Here is a 17,176-nt window from a genome sequence, read left to right as displayed (position 1 = left end):
GTTGGTGTCGGTAGCAGTCAGTGAGGGGACATACCCCAAACTCCCCGGGTTGAACTTCAGCGAGCTTGAAACGTCAACCTCTCCCTCTTCTCTATCTTCATGTGCTTCCTGTCAACTATATGTCCGTCAATCGTCATCGTTGACTATACATATGTAGCACAGTCACGAGTCAAACACCACATCGCATCTGCTTTTGTTTCCCGGACGTGTATCCCCGTCTCGTGAACGCTAACAACCGTGTCGCGTGTAAGTACATACTTTAGGTTTCCCGTTACGTGATCTATCTACTCCGCACGAGCTAGAGCTCAAGCTTCCAACCTTCTGACGCTATCATCGGCATTGATTTGTGGTCTGAACCAGCTTGTGCTCATGACTGCCATGACTTCTCTAATACTACTACTCTAGACAGACGTACATGGCGTGTATCGGTAGCATGACATTGTAGTTAGCATCCAGCCTGCCGTCGCGATGCTGACCAACATTGTATCGCAAACGTCCCCGGGCGCCGGTTCGCTCTACGTCCGAGCATCCAGCTCCAATGCCCTCCTCGCCCCGGTCGGAGCCGTCTCGGTATTGCTGGGCGGCCGACACCACCAGCAAGCCCGTTCCTACCGCTGCGGCATCTGGTCGTCCTACCTCGGCCCGGAGCTCCACAAACATTCGCGCCGTCGCCATCGCATGGTCAAGTACAGATACGCCGAGTCACAGAACAGGAAGTCGTCATGGGACCAGAACCCACTGGTCAGTGATGCCAAGACCGCATTGCGGCAGGCCATTGGGAAATACTGGCAGGCGGGAGTTGCGCTCTGTGGCAGTCGCATGGTCAGCTATGATTCAAGACCATCTCCACCAAACAAAGAAGGAAGCCAGGAAGGTGGTACACAACAAACTGCCCCCGACAGTAGCAGTTGGACAAGTCCTCTGGGCGATGTCATCAGTCGATGGACCAAACAGTCCTTCCTGGAGAGTGAGCGAGTGCGTCCCCTACACAACTCGTTTACAGCAGCGACCTCCTCTTCGGTAGGTAACTCATCAGAGGACGATTTCATCATTGACCCCATCACCAACCGTAAGGTAGTCCGCAAGACATACGGAGCTACCAAGTCGGATATTGGGGCACCTTTCAAGAAGTTGAATCCGACCAATCCAATCGAAGGCTACAGAACCTTTCCACATGTCAGAAATCACAAATACAATCGGGCGCCTCAAGCAGAATTAGACAAGCGCGAAGAGATTGACATCGATCCTTTGTCTGCTGCACCTTATAACACTAACAGCCGCTTCTCTCTTTCCCCTGATCAGAACACTTTGCGTGGGATCCAGAGTGAAGAGTACTCGTTGAACCATTTGCCCCCAGAGGATCAGGCCGAGGTATATGATGATCTGAACAAATACAAGTCAACAGAGCACGATGAGATCCAGGATGATTCCACAGAACCGGCACCAAAGTATGACGATCTGCACAACTACCGGCCTGCAGAGCACGACGAGATCAAGGACATCTCTGCGAAGTCGGCGCCAAAGTACGATGATCTACACAAATACCAACCTACAGAGCATGACGAAATCAAGGTTGACTGGGAGCAACCGGTCCAGAAATACCAGGATTTGCACAACTATCGGCCCACGGAACATGACGAGATTACAACTTCTGCTTCACAGTCTGCGCCCAAGTATGGCGACCTCGGCGACTACAAGCCAATCAGGTACAAGGAATCAGATGCAACCCAGGCAGTACCCCAACCAGTTTATGATGACTTACACAAATACAGGCCATTTTTGCACAACGAGGATGCCCCGTCCGATGAGGCGGCAGCGGCAGTGCCGAAGTACGAAGACCTGGACAAGTACAAGTCTCACATGGACCCGGCCGACAGCAATGTTGATCCAGCCGAGCCCAAGTACGAGGATCTGGATAAATATCAGCCATTCCTTCATCTAGAGGGGCAGTCCGATATCAAGGAAGGCTCGCAATACAAAGACCTGAATAAGTATCGTTCCGGCGTATTCGAGGGAGCCGCCGAAGAAGGCGAACCCTTCGAACAATATGGTGATTTGGACCAGTATAAATCGGCATACCGATTCCAGGAACCCGACGGCAAAGCGCCGGTGGAGCAAGACCCTGTCGAGGAGAGTCTTGAAGAATTTGACGCGAAGAAGGAGAATCGTGAGAATCTCGAGAAGGCGATGACCAGCTATATCGCGGTCTCGGACGCGTTCGACAAGGAAGTCAGCGCAAGCCTCCAGCGATCCCGGCAGAGGGCAATGCAAGACGAGCCATCGGTCAATATCTTCCGCGACGCGCCGGAGAAGTTCATTGAGCTCTTGAGGGAGAACGGAATTGGCTCTGCACAACTTGATCCCGCATCCGACGCAGCAAGACAGGCCGATGTCCAGGCCGCCGAAGAAGACTACTCCGACAACCTGGCGCATAAACTCAAAGCATTCTTCGTGCCTGCGGTCGGCCGATTGGATGCGACCGCTGATAAACCCGCCAAGGATGGAAGTAAGCATTCAACAAGTCAACATCCACCAACAGAAACTGACAGACACTGACCCATGTTCGAAAGTGACACAAGGACAAGAGACCTCAACTGAAGACGGACATGATGCCAAGCCAGCAGAACACATGCAAAAGTACGGAGATTCGAATCCCTCAAACCCAGTAACTATTCCCCCGAAATCTCCATATCAAAACCCCCCTCAAGATGTCGAACCCACGATATACAAGGTCCTAGCCTACGACCCGGGGACGCAAGACGTCTGCATTGCTGAGACTACTTCTACTTTGCCAGATCACGCGACACCGTTAACGCCAAGTGAGATTCTATCCCGCCTGCCCAACCCCACCGAATTCTTCCCTTATTTTGAGCCGTTGCGTGCGGAGGGGTTCGAGATTATTTCAGGAGACGGCAACATTTTAGTCTTCCGCAAGGTTTGCGAGCCGGCAGCCAGCACATCGTCGCCACCATCTTCATATTCACCATCATCAGAACCTCATGCCGCTTCTTCTTCTTCTTCTTCTTCTTCTGCCCAGCATCCTGTCAACCCGATCGACATGATGGGCCGGGACCCTCTTCCTCTCCCCAGTGCCGCGGCCTTCGCCTCGCCCACCGGGTTCGTCAACTACAACGATTTATTTGTCGAGGAGCAGCAGCCCCAGCCCACGCCCCAGCCAACACCGCCTCGATTCAATGGCCACGCCCAGCGAGTCGTTACTCCGAGCGATAAGTCCAAAGCGCGCGCCGCCAGAAAGGAAAAGAAAAAGAAGAAGAAGGAGAAGGAGAAGGAGAAGAGGGAGTGGGTGAAGAGGGACAAGGAGAAGAGGGAAGGGATTACGGGTACATTTTTGAATACCATTATAAACTCCGTTGCTCTGCTGGCTGTCACGGGCGTATTCTGGTTGGGTTGGAAAATGATCAAGGCACTTCGTGATGTTACGAAGCGGACGGACTTGCGCTCGTAGCCTTTTCAAGGTCATCTCCATCGTGGGTGCAGCTTCTTGGCTGGTTTTGTAAGTCAAAGTCGTTGGGCTAGGAAGGGGATCGGATCTCAATGCTTTCTGGAGTTTGGGTGGATTTTCCTTTGGCCGTCGTCTCGTTCGTGTCAAGTATGATATCGTCTCCTATTGTCAGCAATCGTGGTATTTCAAACGAGCAAGTACGTTTTCCTGGGTTTCACACTTTTGCAACAGATGTACAATAGCTGTTGACTTCTGGGATAGCTCGTATCAACGCTTTCGCTCCTCTCATCTGGTTGAAGCATTGTGAGAAGTGGAAATACATACATGATCACGCTCGATTCGGCTGTTGGAGGCTAACGATTCTTATATCGTCCAATCGTGTAAACATTGATCTGCCCCTGTCTTCCAATGATCTCAAATTTGGCGCGCCAGTCTTGAATAGCGAAATACGCAGTGCTTTGGCCATAGCTAGTACCGCGAAGCCCCCTGCGTTATAGGATGTTATTGAACAGAGCTTCCTCCTAACCAAACCAGCAGTCTAAGAGACGTCGAATACCAATCTGACCCGTCTCTGTGCCCATGCCCATAACAGCTACCACACCAGATCATCTTTTGTGCCATATATCACCCATCCAGAGCCCGAGCTACCCATCCTGCCTTGAACCGTGCGTCGCGAAGACACCCAAGAGAGGAAAGAACCAACCTAGCCCATCCATTGCCTGTCCCGTTCCTACAACCAGTCCGACAGACGGACACACGGCTGATGGTTACCCAGCCAGCCAGCCACCTTTGTCTACTTCTCGCTGAACCCGGCCCCTTGCTTGACGCTGCCGAGCCCCGTCATCTGCAGGTCGCGCTTCTGCTCCTCCTTATTGAAGCTCTGGGTGCGCGCCAGCGACGGCTTCCACGACTCGGCGCTCTTCATGGCCCGCGCGGCGTCCTTCTCGAGCTGCGGCGAGGCGGCCGGGGCGGGGATCGTGATGGGCTGCTCGTGGGCCATGTCGATGTGGCTGGGGGCTTGTTGTTGTTCTTGAGTGGTGGAAGACATTGTATCGGGCGGCGGCGGTGGTGTTTATTGGGTTCCCTTTCTTCCTTCTTGAGGAGGGGAGGTGTGAGTGGAAGGTGGTTGGTTGGGTAGGTAGGTACTTTGGCTAGTAGAACTCGTGTGGGCAGCGAAATTGAGTATGTGGAGGAGTCGTAGGAAGGAAGACTGAGGTTGTATAGCAGGTAACGATCTATTCTGTTAGAGGTAGGGCCGATATAACAACGGGTGATAGGACGATGCTTAGGTATATAGAGAAGAAGTCGTAGGTCTCACGATAATGGCAGATGGTGGTGTGGTGGTACGTTCCAAGAGGAGGAGCAAGCAATGGACATGGAGGGCTGGAGAAGTAAACAACCCCATCCATCTGCCGCTACGGAGGGAAGGTATGGATGGGTTCTGGGATGGAGGCTTCTCCATTGGTGGCATGGTGGGGAATCGGCGCCTGGAAACTGGGCTAGACCGACCGGGAAGCGGGGGAAAGAGCGAGGTGGGGCCAAACAGGTGGGTGCAAACCTGCGGGGTAGCTGCGAACCGAACCAATGCAATTGACGCTTAGCAGCGGGAGGGAGTGGGGATCGACCACTAAGCAGGAGGTACCTGGAACGTCAAGATGAGTAAGCAGTGAAGGAGTGAAGGTCAATCAACCAGGCTAGAGGCTTCCGTTGTCATAACTTCAAAATATACATTGTATTTTCAACCATCTTTGAAGCAACCGCATTCCTGGCCTCCAACTATCGTCTCCCAAAAATACCGACGAGAAGCTCACGGCAACAAAGACAAGGCAGATGATCTTCATGACAGTTGCGCCCTTCTTTTATAATGGCCCCTGTGATGCGTCCACCAGGCATCCCATAGACCCCGTCTATCCTGTGTTGAGGTGGACAATCGTGGTCGCGTGTAAGCGTCAATACCCAACCACTGGCAATAAAATACAATAAACCGAAGAAGAAAAAAGGAACCTCCCCAATGCCACAAGAACTCCTATGGCTATGCACAAACAGGCGACAATGTCCTGAAAAACATCGTCCCTATGCGAGAACGGACAGTGAAAAGGGGTATCGGTGCGCCGTCCACGCCTTCTCCCAACATGCGGCAACCGAGTGAGCACCGTCACAACGAGAATCTACATCTCAAAACTCCACATTGTCTACATCATCTTCTGGCCCCTGGCACCTAAGGGGTCTTCGGGCGCTTCCAATAGTATTGCTAGTCCATGTGTTAACATAGTCCCAGTGCATTATGCTTTGGACAGGAGTATGGCAAGTTACCTTATGCTGTTTCCTGCAAGCTCTCAGGCTTGGCTTCCTCAACCCATCCGTCACGGCAAGACGTCGCGAGTCATCGTTATCTCTCTCAGGGACATAGTAATACTCGCTTTCCAAGGGCTTCCCGGCCGCATCCTTGCCCTGCCGGGCGATAATACCCACGCACTCGGTCGCTTCGATGATCCTGCGCAGATCGCTCTTGCTGAGGTCTTTCTTCTCCTCGGATGGCAGGTTGTTTAGGATGCCCGACAGGGGGGTTTGACGACAGCCGAGAGTATGCAAGCTGATTGATCACGTGATTCCTAACGGCATCGATATCGATGTTTACGTTGATAGGCTCCTCCGGCTCGATGGAGGGGTGTGCGGTAGTACTACCGGAGCCAAGACGGGAAGGTTGACGCGGCGAGCCGGCAGCAGTGATTCCCGCCAGGCGGTTGGTGAGGTTAGCACCGAAGGGACCGAACGAGTGCACAACAGGATCGTTCTCCTCGTCAGGGTCATTCTCGTCATCAAGTTCACTGAGGTCACTCGAGAAGCTGTTGGCGACCTCGGTCTGGGCAAATGACACGTCGACATCCGGCATGGCCTGCGGCAGCTCGGGCTCATCTGCGTCTGGGTCTTCATAGATATGGACAGGCTCGCCGCCAACCTCATCTTCAAGCAGCGAATCTATGCTTGATGATGACTTGCTGAATGGTGTTGGCGACTCGGGGGATTTGATACGCGTCTGCCGCCGTAAGGGACTGGATTGCAGCAGGTCTGATACGGAGCCCTGACGGTTGGGTCTGACACGGGGCGAGTCATCCCATGAAGAGTCGGACAGGTTGGCAGCGGACTCATGGCGGTCTCTCTTAGGCCAACGCACCATGACACGCGAATCATGCACGTCCAACATAATCTCCGCGTTCTCCGTCTCTGACGTGAAGGTATCACCCTTGGCCAGATCCCATGTTCTGCCCTGGCAATGCAACTTCAGTCCATTCCAGCCGTTGCAGATGATCTCAATCTTGTTCGGCTCGAGGGGGTCGGTGGCCGGGAGGTACCGAGCCTTCACATGGACGCGTGACACGAGGCGGTTGGCGGAGAGCTGGAAGTGAGACGAGTTGCTGGAACGGCCCATGAGCAGAGTCTCGCCATTTTCATTCAGGTCGACCGAGGGCACTGCGGAAAGAGGAGCACGCTCCGACACGACAGACTGGGTGCGTACCAGACCCGGCCTGGGGCCATGGACATGGGGCGGAGATGACGAGAGGATTCCAGTACTTGAAGTCGGGACGGGAGTTGGATACTTGAGGTAATTGTTGGCCCCAATCGAGCCTGCACGAGCCTGTCGTTTATGAGGACGCGGGAATCCGGGCGATGATGAGAGCGGTTCGAAAGGCGGGAGTAGAGAAGGAGCTGCACGCTTCTTGCTGGGCGAAGATAGGAGAGCCGGCAGCGAAGGCTCGGCTAATGCTGCGGCATTTGCCATTTTCTTTTCAGGTGAGGCAGTCATATTGACTTTTCCCCAACAATCATACCAATGAGGAGTTCTAAGGGCTTTTTTCGAAGTGACCAAAAAGTCCCAAAAAGGTTGCGTGGAGAGAAAAAGTGATGGACGAGGAAATATCACGTTCTGCTGCAGTAGCAAGGTCTCGCGCGTGTTGGCTTGCAGGGGGTTCGCGGTGCCAAAGGCGCGTCACTGCACTGGCACACCACTAAGTGCTGTTTTAGCGAACCACTCCACACTGATTATAGGCCAGGTTTGATTTCGACGTTTTGGAAAGTGAGTGTGATAGCAGAGATCTACTCTGGCCAAGTTGATATCGTCGTCGTGAGGGCCAAAAAGTAGAGAAGTAAAAGAATCACCTCTATCTTCCGGTTCCAATGGGCCTACAGATGTGGTCGGGTCGGGTTCGGGGGTTGGTGGGAAAAGGATCGAGGTCTCGTGGAAGGCGGCCTGCTTGGTTTGGTTGCTTTACTTTTTTGGTAGAGAGATGAGATGTCTTGCCCTACATACAAAAGGGAAGAGCTGGCCATGGCCCGGTTTTAAAAGGGAGGGCCCGGCGCGGTCGAGACGCGGGCGCGGTGGCGCGTAGAATTGGTGAGAGTGAGAAAAAGACCACTAAGCCGTGTTCTCCTACAGTGGGGTAGCGCTGGCGGTCCAGTGAGCTCACAGGGCACTAATATCGCCTGTAGTAAATTGAACTTGGCCCTTGGGACGACGACGGCCGCTCATCATGACGGAGGCGTCTGCTACGGTAATGGCATGGCAATCTTTCCGTGTTCTTGTGGGCGTATTTAGGATTGGTATAGCCAGTCTGTCGAGAGATAACACCGATGCTCTTCTGGTTAACACCAGTCAAAGTCTATACGTGTAGGGGCAGCCCGAAAGGTTGAAACTTCTTCTGTCTTCGGGCTCTCTCTATCCCAGTGGGCTGGGTAGACGTCAGCCGGGTGGGCCCACGAGCACGCGCGTGTGCATTCACTTAAAGTGCGTGTGTCCTTGCAATTCCAGTTCGGTCCAGAATCGCTTGCAGGCCGAGACAATGAAATCACTTTAAAGGCCGAGCGTGCGGCGTTGGGACGAACTATTGGGGTTCCAAGAAGACTTCCAATGCCTGGCATTTCCAAAGTTGTTTCCAATATATACATACACGCACACATGACATACGTATGCAAATCTGGTTTACCTTCTTTAGCAAAAGAAGCACTTTGCATAAAATGATCAGCTATGCTATTGGAGTTGTGAGGAAAAGCTGGCAACAACCCCTCATCTTCAGCTGCTGCTGCCCCAACCCAGCTTCATCGAGAACCCCGGCTATACGGAGTACAACAGGCTTTCGACAATGTCCATCAAGGGAGTCCACGGAGTCCAGCCTCCTGCAAATCGCGTCTCCACCAACCAGCCAACCAACCGACACCAACCAGTTAGAAAAAAAGATATCCAGCGTGTAATCCATTCCATTCCGATCCGATCCAAATCCCAGATTGTGTGTCCGTAAAAGGGATCGACACCACACATCCATTGTATGTATATTTGACAAATGTGTTATTCAACTGTCTGTCTGTCTGTTTGCATAAAAGCAGTTCACAAGTTTCACCAACTCCTTTCCTCGGGGGTATCTTCGTTTGTCTTCGGGAATAAGTATGTGAAGACGTAGGGAACATTTCCGGCCGTCGTCAGGCGTTCAGAGTAGCAGTAAGTAAAGGAGACAAAGATATTTAAGAAAACGCCAAGAGATCAAAAAAGTAAACGACAGTGAGGTGGCAGTGGAGCAGGAGAAGAAGACAGGCCGCCCGAGAAGGCTGTCGTAGCTCACCCGGCTGCACCTCCTCGCAAAACGGCACCGAAGCTGCTGCTGCTGCTGCATCTAGAAAGCCGCCCGACTCGGCCGGCCTTCGTTCAGCATCATGGTGTACTCGCTCCGCTTGCGAATGAGGAAGGCGAGCCCCAGCATGTAGTCGGTGCTGTACTTCTCGGACGAGGTGTGCATCAGCGGCTTGAGGACGGTGGCGGCGAGGCGCTCGGCCGTCATGTCGTTCTTGTCGGCGGCCTCGGCGATGGCGGACCACAGGTTCAGCAGCAGCTTGAAGACGGCGCGCGCGGGCCCCCGCAGCCCGCCCAGCGCCTCCTCCCAGAAGTCGATGCACTGGTCGGTGCGCGTCGAGTGCGAGCCGCTGAGCGTGGCCTGGCGCGACAGGGCGATCCAGCGCTTGGCGACCGACTCGGCGATCAGCGGCTTGGGCAGCTGCGACAGGAAGATCATGACGAGGTCGGCCGCGTCGTAGACGCCGTAGTTGTCCCAGTTGACGTCGTCGCCGTAGCGGGGCGCGCGGCTGAAGGCCTCCTTCAGCTTCTGCACCCGGTACCCGTCGCCCGGGTCCGCGAAGATGTCGGGCGCCTCGACGCCCTCGCGCTGCAGGAACCCGCAGCACCGGTGGATGCACAGCGGGAACTCGCGCCGCGACGACCCGCTGCCGCTGTGGTGCGTCTTGGCCGTGCTCTTGGCCGCCTGCATGCTCTTGGCCAGCGAGACGCCGAAGACGGCGTTGCTGCCGCCGCCGCCGCCGCCCGCCACGCCGCCGGGCGTCGTCGGGCCCTCCGGGTCCTCGAGCTCCGTCGTCCACAGCGGCAGCTTCTTGATCGACGTCGACAGCCGCCGGCTGCCGCGGCGCACCAGGCTGGCCTGGATGATGGGCGTCTCGGGCCGGGCCGTCTCGTCGGCCGCCGTGTCCGACTTGGACGACGACTCCGAGATGGAGTTCTTCATGTGCCCGAAGAACCGGCCCACGCTGAAGCCGCCGCTGAAGCTGCCGAACTTGCGCTCCCGGTGTTGGCGGTGGTGGCTGTTGCTGTTGTTCCCGCTCGACGTGATCTCCGTCACCACCCCGAACGCCTCCTCGGGCGCCATGTCGAGCGACGACGACGCGAAGGGCGTCACCATCGTCTTCCGTCGGCTGTCGAGCCGCTTGATGTCCTTCGGCGGCGGCGTCGGGGCCCGGCTGGGCGTTCTGCTGGTCGTTCTGCTGGCCGCTCTGCTCAGCGCTCGACTCGGCGCCCGGCTCGAGCCGTCTTCCGTCATCATTTCCTCCATCAACGTGTTCACCTCGGTGACGTAGAGCTCGGCGTGGGTCGGTACCTCGTCCTTCTCGGTGCTCTTCTGGGCCGATTTCGCAGAGTGCCCGTCGTCGCTGACTTCCACCGCACTGTCCGGGCCTTGGTTGACCTCGATCCCGCTGTCCGGCCCGTCGTCGCCGACGTAGGCGCCGGACGACGACCCGCTTCCCACGTAGGCGCCGCTTTCCATGTCGCCGCCGCCGCTGCCGCCGCCCACCACCAGGGAGTCGGCGTACGTCTTAAGGGCGGTGAAGTAGGTTTGGAGGTTGTGCTCGGTGCCCCCGACTCGAATTCGTCCGGCAGTCGGAACTGGAGACGGCCCATTTCCTCGATGATTCGGACGGCTTCGCCCCTGACCTCGACCTGCCGCCGTTCGTTCTCTATGCTCTGGAAGTAGCCTCCTCCGTCCATGCCGTCATGGGGGCCACGCCCGCTCGTGCTAAGCAAACCAGTCAGTACAGGCTGTCCGTCAAGTTGGTTGCGATCGATCGATCTCGGTCAACTTACGCGCCGACCAGGTCCAGGGCGAGTCCCACGGTCGTGCGATGCGCTTCCAGGCCATCCCTCAAGTCGGCAATGTGCGCCTTGCCCACGCAGAGCCAACGGGTCCTCTTCTGCGGCCTGGACAGCTCCGGGTCGTCGAGCGCCAAGAGGCTGGAGTCGAGCTCCTCGACGAGGCGGTTGCACTGCTGCAGGATCGACGGCGTCTGGGCCGCGATCTTGGAGGGCAGGCTGGCCGCGTCCTCCTTCAGGAGGTCCAGGACGCCCTGCAGCGAGTGCAGCTCCCGCGAGACCCGGTCGAGGTCCGACCTCGCCTCGCGCACTTCGCGGACGAACTCGTTCAGGACCAGCGTGGCCCGGGATATCGTGTTGCCCAGCTCTATGCAGTCGGTGGTTATTGAGCTTCGGGACATGTCGTGTTAGTAATCGTCGTCGTCGTTCGTTGTCGGGGGTTTCTCTTTCGATATACACATAGAGAGGAAGCGGGAGAATAAAAGGGACTTACAAACACTCCATGTTTTTTACATGCGGCCTTTCCCAGGCGGTTGTACCCGTATATAGTAAGACTTGTTTGAATATGAGCTTGTGCGAAGGCAAGGTCAGGTGCCAGTATTGGTTCGCCGAGAGTCTAGAGAGCGGAGGGGGTTTGAGAAAGCGTCATTCCCTCAAGAGCGTTGTAACCTACGGGCCCGGCGAGGATGTGACCTTCTCATAAGTAAAGCATTCGAGTCGAGGGCTCTTGATAGACAGGGTAGACAGGGTTGGGCCGTTTCCAGGAAGGGGTGGGAGGGAGATCCAGGTTGTTTAATTGCGTCGAAAGGTTCCTGAAATCTGAACGAGGGCAAACTTGCAGGGTGCAGGCAGGGTGCAGGCAGGGTGCAGCTCGCACCCCTGCAATGATTATCCCTACCCTGGTTTATACGCCAAATCCCATCGACAAGGGTCCTCCCTCTCTCGACTCAGTCACATACACACACACCCCACGCAGTCTGGACTCCTCTCTCTCTCTCTTCCAAGACAGAAAAGAAGGAAGAAAGCCAACGTGGATGTACTGGATGGGGGTGGTGTAAGCCTGCGCCGACCGAGGGAATGAATGTACTACACCCATCGAAACTCGGTCGGTTCGCTTTGCCACCATTCAACCACATGGCTTGTCAGAAAGCGGCACACAGACAAGCACACTAGTCATCAGTCTTGAGTCTTAAATTCTTATGTGCATATATATATAGGTGTGTGTGTGTGTGAAACTAAAATAAGGCGACACAGAGTCGGGGTCTGTAAAGAGAAAGCAAGAAGTGGCCTTCGAACGTTTCGAACCTGTAAGTGGCCTACAACGGCCCCCGATTCCCACGATTTCCCGTTGTCTGACGTGACCAATGGCATCGGCTCAGAAGGGTAAGGACTTGCTTAGTCGGGAAGATGGGCCATTTTAGCACCACGACTTGCTACAGACTACTCAGACTACTCGCACTACTCGCACCCTTACTCGTTCATCTTCCGGACCCAGCGACGGGTGGGGTTACGCAATCGGCGGTCTCCAGAACTGCTCCAGAACCTGTAGTAATCTCCAGGTCAACCCCTTCTTCTTCGTGTGCTTTTGACAGGTTCCGCCCGGGCTTTGAAGGGAGCGGGGAACGACTACGACTCGCAGAGAGATGGCAAGATGGGTGGCTGCATGTTCAGGTGTCTGCCGCTCCTTGACGCCCTCGTTTTTGCACATCTTTACCACTCGGCTCTCGTCGACCTGCATATTTGCATCTGATATGAGGGGTATGTATGTCTCGCCCATCAAGGAGTCTAGTTCTCCGCACAACTGATTTCATCCCGCGCCAATCGCTGCTCTCTTGATCCAGCTATTGCATCGGGCCACGAATTAATTGCCATCCAGCGCTTCTGCTGCTGTTTCGAATTCAGGAGATATTCCAGGGGCCGTCCATCAACAGTACCTATGTACTTCAGCAGAGCCGACTTTGTTCTGTTCGGAGAAGCAGAAGAAGAAGAAGCTTGACAAGCCCACATGTATGTACGACGACAGGGTAAGCCAAGCAAGCACCAAGGGCGGCCCCTGATGAGCTAAGGCCTAGAGCTATAGCGGAGCAGACCTCCACGCAAGCAACGGGTCCTGGTCATCCTCCATTCACCCATTCATTCATTCATTCTTTTGCTGCCAACATGCCTTATGAGGTACGGCAGGCGGCACACACATGTACAGGCGTAATGCATACCTAACGCATTGACTAACAATAGTGAAACGAATTCGCCTGCGTGCGATCTATCAACAAATATCCGGGCTTCAATATAAGTGGTGTCGCATCGCTTTCCCTGGCTGCTGCAGAAACGTAGAACGGGGAAAGATGGGGGATGCCCGCTGTCTCTCGTTCCCTACGGAGTAATGCTGTACTTACGTATCACCCACTAAGCGGAGCATTCGAACGGCTGGCCGGCTTCCAGCGACGCACAGAAACACCCAGTTGATGTTGCCACGACATGCTGACAGTAGACAGGTAGCCAGCTGAATCGAATTGTGCTTTCTTAGATTTATATCGTGCATCATAGTCGGTCAGAACACGCGGTGTAAGCAAGCTAGCTACCTAACCCCGGAGGTTCAGTGCATCGCATCGGTTAGGCTGACGAGACACCGTCGAGACGCTGTGGCGTTCTCTCGGTTATGAAGTTGGTTTGTTGGCATATGGTACCGGGCCCAAGGCCGGGCGGCTTTGCGTCCCAATGGACCCCAAAGTTGTAAGTGCAACAGCAGCAGCACAAGTGTTGGATAGCGTTGTACCAAGCTGCCTAGGCGAATATGTGATTACTATGTATGTGATATGATAAGTCGCATTGACCGCGCTCCACTGACATGTTTCCTTAGTGCTCGAGGCTAGGAGATATATGCCGTTGATCTTCACTAGACGCATGTACGACTGCAACGTTTTTTTGACAAGAGAAGTCCCACCAGTGACGGGGCTTTTCGTCAAGGGAAGAAGCAGGTCCGAGTGCTTCGATCTTGTCCAACGTGATCGTCTTCGCTGGCCTTCTCCTCCCCTCTCCGTGGCCCCGTCTAACGTTGATAATTAACTGTTCTTAGAGAGAAGGAAGGCCACGGCGGTTCCGTTGGATTAAGCAGGTGCATCGCCCGCCGTGCATGTATGTGGGTGGCCGCGATCCTTTTTCCCTAATCGGTGCAATGTCAGATTAGAGCTGCCTTTTTCGGCCTGCCGACGCTGTGGTGCAAAAATCGCATACTCGGAACTCGGTTGGTGATGGGACGAAAAGCAGCAATGGCACACATAGTGGCGGTAGTATAGGCACGCAGTTAGTAGTAGCAACAGCGCACTCCGTACCAAGCCGGCTTTTCCTTGGATGGTGTGTTACATTGCAGGAACTCCGAAAGTCAATAATTCAAGCCTGCTCTTGGCCTAGGTCGCCGCCTCCAGTACCACATGACCAGAAGAACGGTGATCTACTGGTGCACGGCGGACTGCCGAGACTGCCATTATTGCTGACTTGGAACTGTCCGTCCTAATGCGAAGCAGTTCGCTCCTACGTGCGGATATTGAATACTACTGCTGACTCATGTCCTATTATAAGAAACGTGAAGCAAGCAACGATTGCCAACTTTGTTCCACGTGCGGCGCGTGGTCTATTGATCGCTTGTCAGCTATATTGGGCGTCACGTATTGGGGGGATTTGTTCTTTCGCTTCGACTTGGCAGGTTGATCATGACGCAGTGATTGTGCCCTCCTAGGAGGGCTGAAACGGGGCCCTTGTAGGCGATGCTGCCATTGCCAATCTCGCTAGACCTGCTGGCAGCTGTGGTTAGTACGCGGCACAGCTTCTTTCTGGATTGACTGCTGTTCTCGATGCCCGAATGCGTATCTAAAATCCCGATCTGACAAACTCGCTGACGACAGAAGAGCTGTTAGTAGTTAGATTTGCAGCAGCATGTAAGCTGCGGGGCACGGGGCGGTACGTAGGATGGCGGAAGGATGGCAACCCTTGCGACATTCCATAAATAGGTGAGAGAAGCACGTTGGCTGACGAGCAACACGTTTTTGCGGACGTTGGTGATAAGCCTACATATTTGACTATTATTAACATCACGATCCAGTCGGACCTACAGAACCGCCTAAACGGAATGGAGAGAACCCGTGTTCCATATGCACGGGAAGCGGCACGGAAACGGGTGGACGAGGCTGAATTGTGACCAACCTCGCCCGGGATGCTACTGCTGCAATTTGCATCCTGCCAGCCTGCTGGCTAATCTGCCCATGTATGCAATTGTGTGCCTCCTATGCGTTCCCTATGCATACATATGTATGCATTCCCTACATGGCGCGTCTATGTATGGGTGGCAGGTAGTATCCTTCCCCCGGATCTTAACCAACCGCACAGCTACCACGGACGGCGAGTCGGGCAAACAGGCCCAACGTCAATCGGTGACTGGCCCATGCTGTTGTCCCCCTGACTACTACGCATCGGCATGCGGTGTGACGCCTCGCGGGCGGGCGAGCAGAAGGCAAACCTGCGTGGCCCTTTTGTTCGGCTGGGGGGCCAAGATGCCGTCCCAAAGAACTGACTCAACCGATTGATTGATTGCCCTGCGCTATGAGATGCCTCGGCCTGTTCTTCCGGAGTACCAGAAAGATGCCAGTTGGGGGCCTTCTCCATCCCTACTTGGCTCGGCGTTTGTTCAAGCCTCACCGGTTGTGGGATAGCAAACATCTCCCAGTCAGGCCTGTTGAAACTGACTGTGCAGTGCATCGATGTTTCTACTAACTTGGGGTGTATCCGCTCTCGCAAGATATATCTTATGTATTCGAGTGGATTAGCTACAGTCAGGCCCCCTTCCCATCTGCAGGCGTGCCCGCTTCCGGCTCCGAATCACCGGGCTCTGTCGAAAGCCCTTCAAACTTGAGATTTCTTTTTCCTCCGTCGATCTCCTCTTCTGGCTGCGTACCTACAAGCAGGATGGCCCAGAGAAAGTAAGCTTTTCTCTGCAGAACATCGCAAGCGCGTCTTGGACTGGTCACCATACCCGACCAGTATATATCGACGATGCCCCTTCCTATCTTTCAATCTTGGGGCCAGACCGAACCGGTGGGTTCCCGACGAACTCTTGGCAACAGGGGCTTGCTAGGAGCGGGACGAAGCACAACTCGGAGCTCATAGCTACTAAGGAGTATACCATGGCCCAATTGGTGCCACGTGCGCTTCATATGGAGGTTCGCTTCAACGAACAAATGAATTCGGCTTCTGGCACGCTATATCCAAACGGCATCTCATAACCGAACCAGGCCGGCTGCAGGTTATAAGAGCCTCCTCTAGGTTTCAGGAGCAGCAGAATGAGTAGTCCAGGACCCAGCAAAGCGCAAAAACAAAGCGAGCGGATCTTGCGGTGTTTTCGCAGGATAGCTTACGGGGGTCGTCGTCGTGATAAGATATTCGGGGATAGCAGCCTCGAGTCAGGCAAAATCGAGTCATGAACATGAATACACAGTCCCGGAACCTTCCAACGTTAGATATTTCCCACCTTAATTGCACCCAAAGCAGCAATTCCGTATGGCAGGGGACGATCTGCGCGGAACGGCAGGGTATAAATGTGGTCACACTTCTTGGTAGACGAGAGAAACCAGTTTGGTGATGTCCGAGCGGTGGTATACATGCCAAGCAAAGCGCGACATGGCCGACAGTCAAATACCGACTTGATCATATCGTGGAGAGACCATGAGCGTGTGATTTCTCTATTCGCGGAAAAATATATGGATAAACTGGCTGGGGATACCATCTTTCTGCATGCTCGGACAGCTGCCTCGCTCTTCGAAAAAAGATACATGCGCCCTGTACTCATTCGGGCCTCAATTGAATCGACTACAGTAAAAACCGATCCTAGACTATGAGAAATCAGGCTGGAACAAAGTCGGGTATCTAATGTGCATGCAATCCCAAGTGGCATGTTATGTATATTCCAAAAGGAGGAGCACGAGCCGCATGCCATTCAGATTCCAGAATCCAGAATCCAGAATCTAGGTATCTACAATTTGATACTAGGAAGAATGCTGTAGTTTGGCTGGGCAATTCCTCCAGAAATAGCATGCCAGACACAAGCCTGATTGGTTCACGACTGGCTGCTTGAACTAATGTTGTTATTTGACTATCAACTGATAAGAGCCGGAAAATCAACGACGCCGGGTTCTGATAAGGAAATTTTTGGACGACGGTAGGCCCCACGTCCAGAAAGTTTAGTCGCATTGGCTTCAGTGTAAGGACGTGCCGCTGTAAGAACAACAGCAAAAACATATCCC

At 54.4% G+C, this 17,176-nt stretch overlaps 4 protein-coding genes across 4 annotated transcripts; 1 reads left to right on the top strand and 3 right to left on the bottom strand.

Moving 5' to 3' along the window:
• Positions 1-468: 468 nt before the first annotated feature.
• On the top strand, positions 469-3,466 carry PG998_003102 (uncharacterized protein; the record flags this gene model as incomplete). Its single annotated transcript, XM_066869920.1, has 2 exons — positions 469-2,506; positions 2,571-3,466. 2 exons carry the CDS (start codon positions 469-471, stop codon positions 3,464-3,466), a joined length of 2,934 nt encoding a protein of 977 aa, XP_066733670.1.
• Positions 3,467-4,256: 790 nt separating this feature from the next.
• PG998_003101 (uncharacterized protein) lies at positions 4,257-4,511 on the bottom strand (the record flags this gene model as incomplete). Its single annotated transcript, XM_066869919.1, has 1 exon — positions 4,257-4,511. The coding sequence occupies one exon, from the start codon at positions 4,509-4,511 to the stop codon at positions 4,257-4,259; it is 255 nt and encodes an 84-aa protein (XP_066733669.1).
• A 1,127-nt stretch (positions 4,512-5,638) lies between these two features.
• Positions 5,639-7,268, bottom strand: PG998_003100 (transcription factor Tos4; the record flags this gene model as incomplete). Its single annotated transcript, XM_066869918.1, has 3 exons — positions 5,639-5,674; positions 5,777-5,992; positions 6,069-7,268. The coding sequence occupies 3 exons, from the start codon at positions 7,266-7,268 to the stop codon at positions 5,639-5,641; spliced, it is 1,452 nt and encodes a 483-aa protein (XP_066733668.1).
• A 1,858-nt stretch (positions 7,269-9,126) lies between these two features.
• PG998_003099 (uncharacterized protein) lies at positions 9,127-11,287 on the bottom strand (the record flags this gene model as incomplete). The annotated part of the gene is made up of 2 exons (XM_066869917.1): positions 9,127-10,753; positions 10,881-11,287. 2 exons carry the CDS (start codon positions 11,285-11,287, stop codon positions 9,127-9,129), a joined length of 2,034 nt encoding a protein of 677 aa, XP_066733667.1.
• Positions 11,288-17,176: the final 5,889 nt, after the last annotated feature.

Source organism: Apiospora kogelbergensis, assembly GCF_038363985.1.
Source record: "Apiospora kogelbergensis strain CBS 113332 chromosome Unknown utg000002l_segment0_segment0, whole genome shotgun sequence".
NCBI classification, from domain to species: domain Eukaryota; kingdom Fungi; phylum Ascomycota; class Sordariomycetes; order Amphisphaeriales; family Apiosporaceae; genus Apiospora; species Apiospora kogelbergensis.
This window is presented reverse-complemented; position numbering and strand designations above follow the sequence as displayed.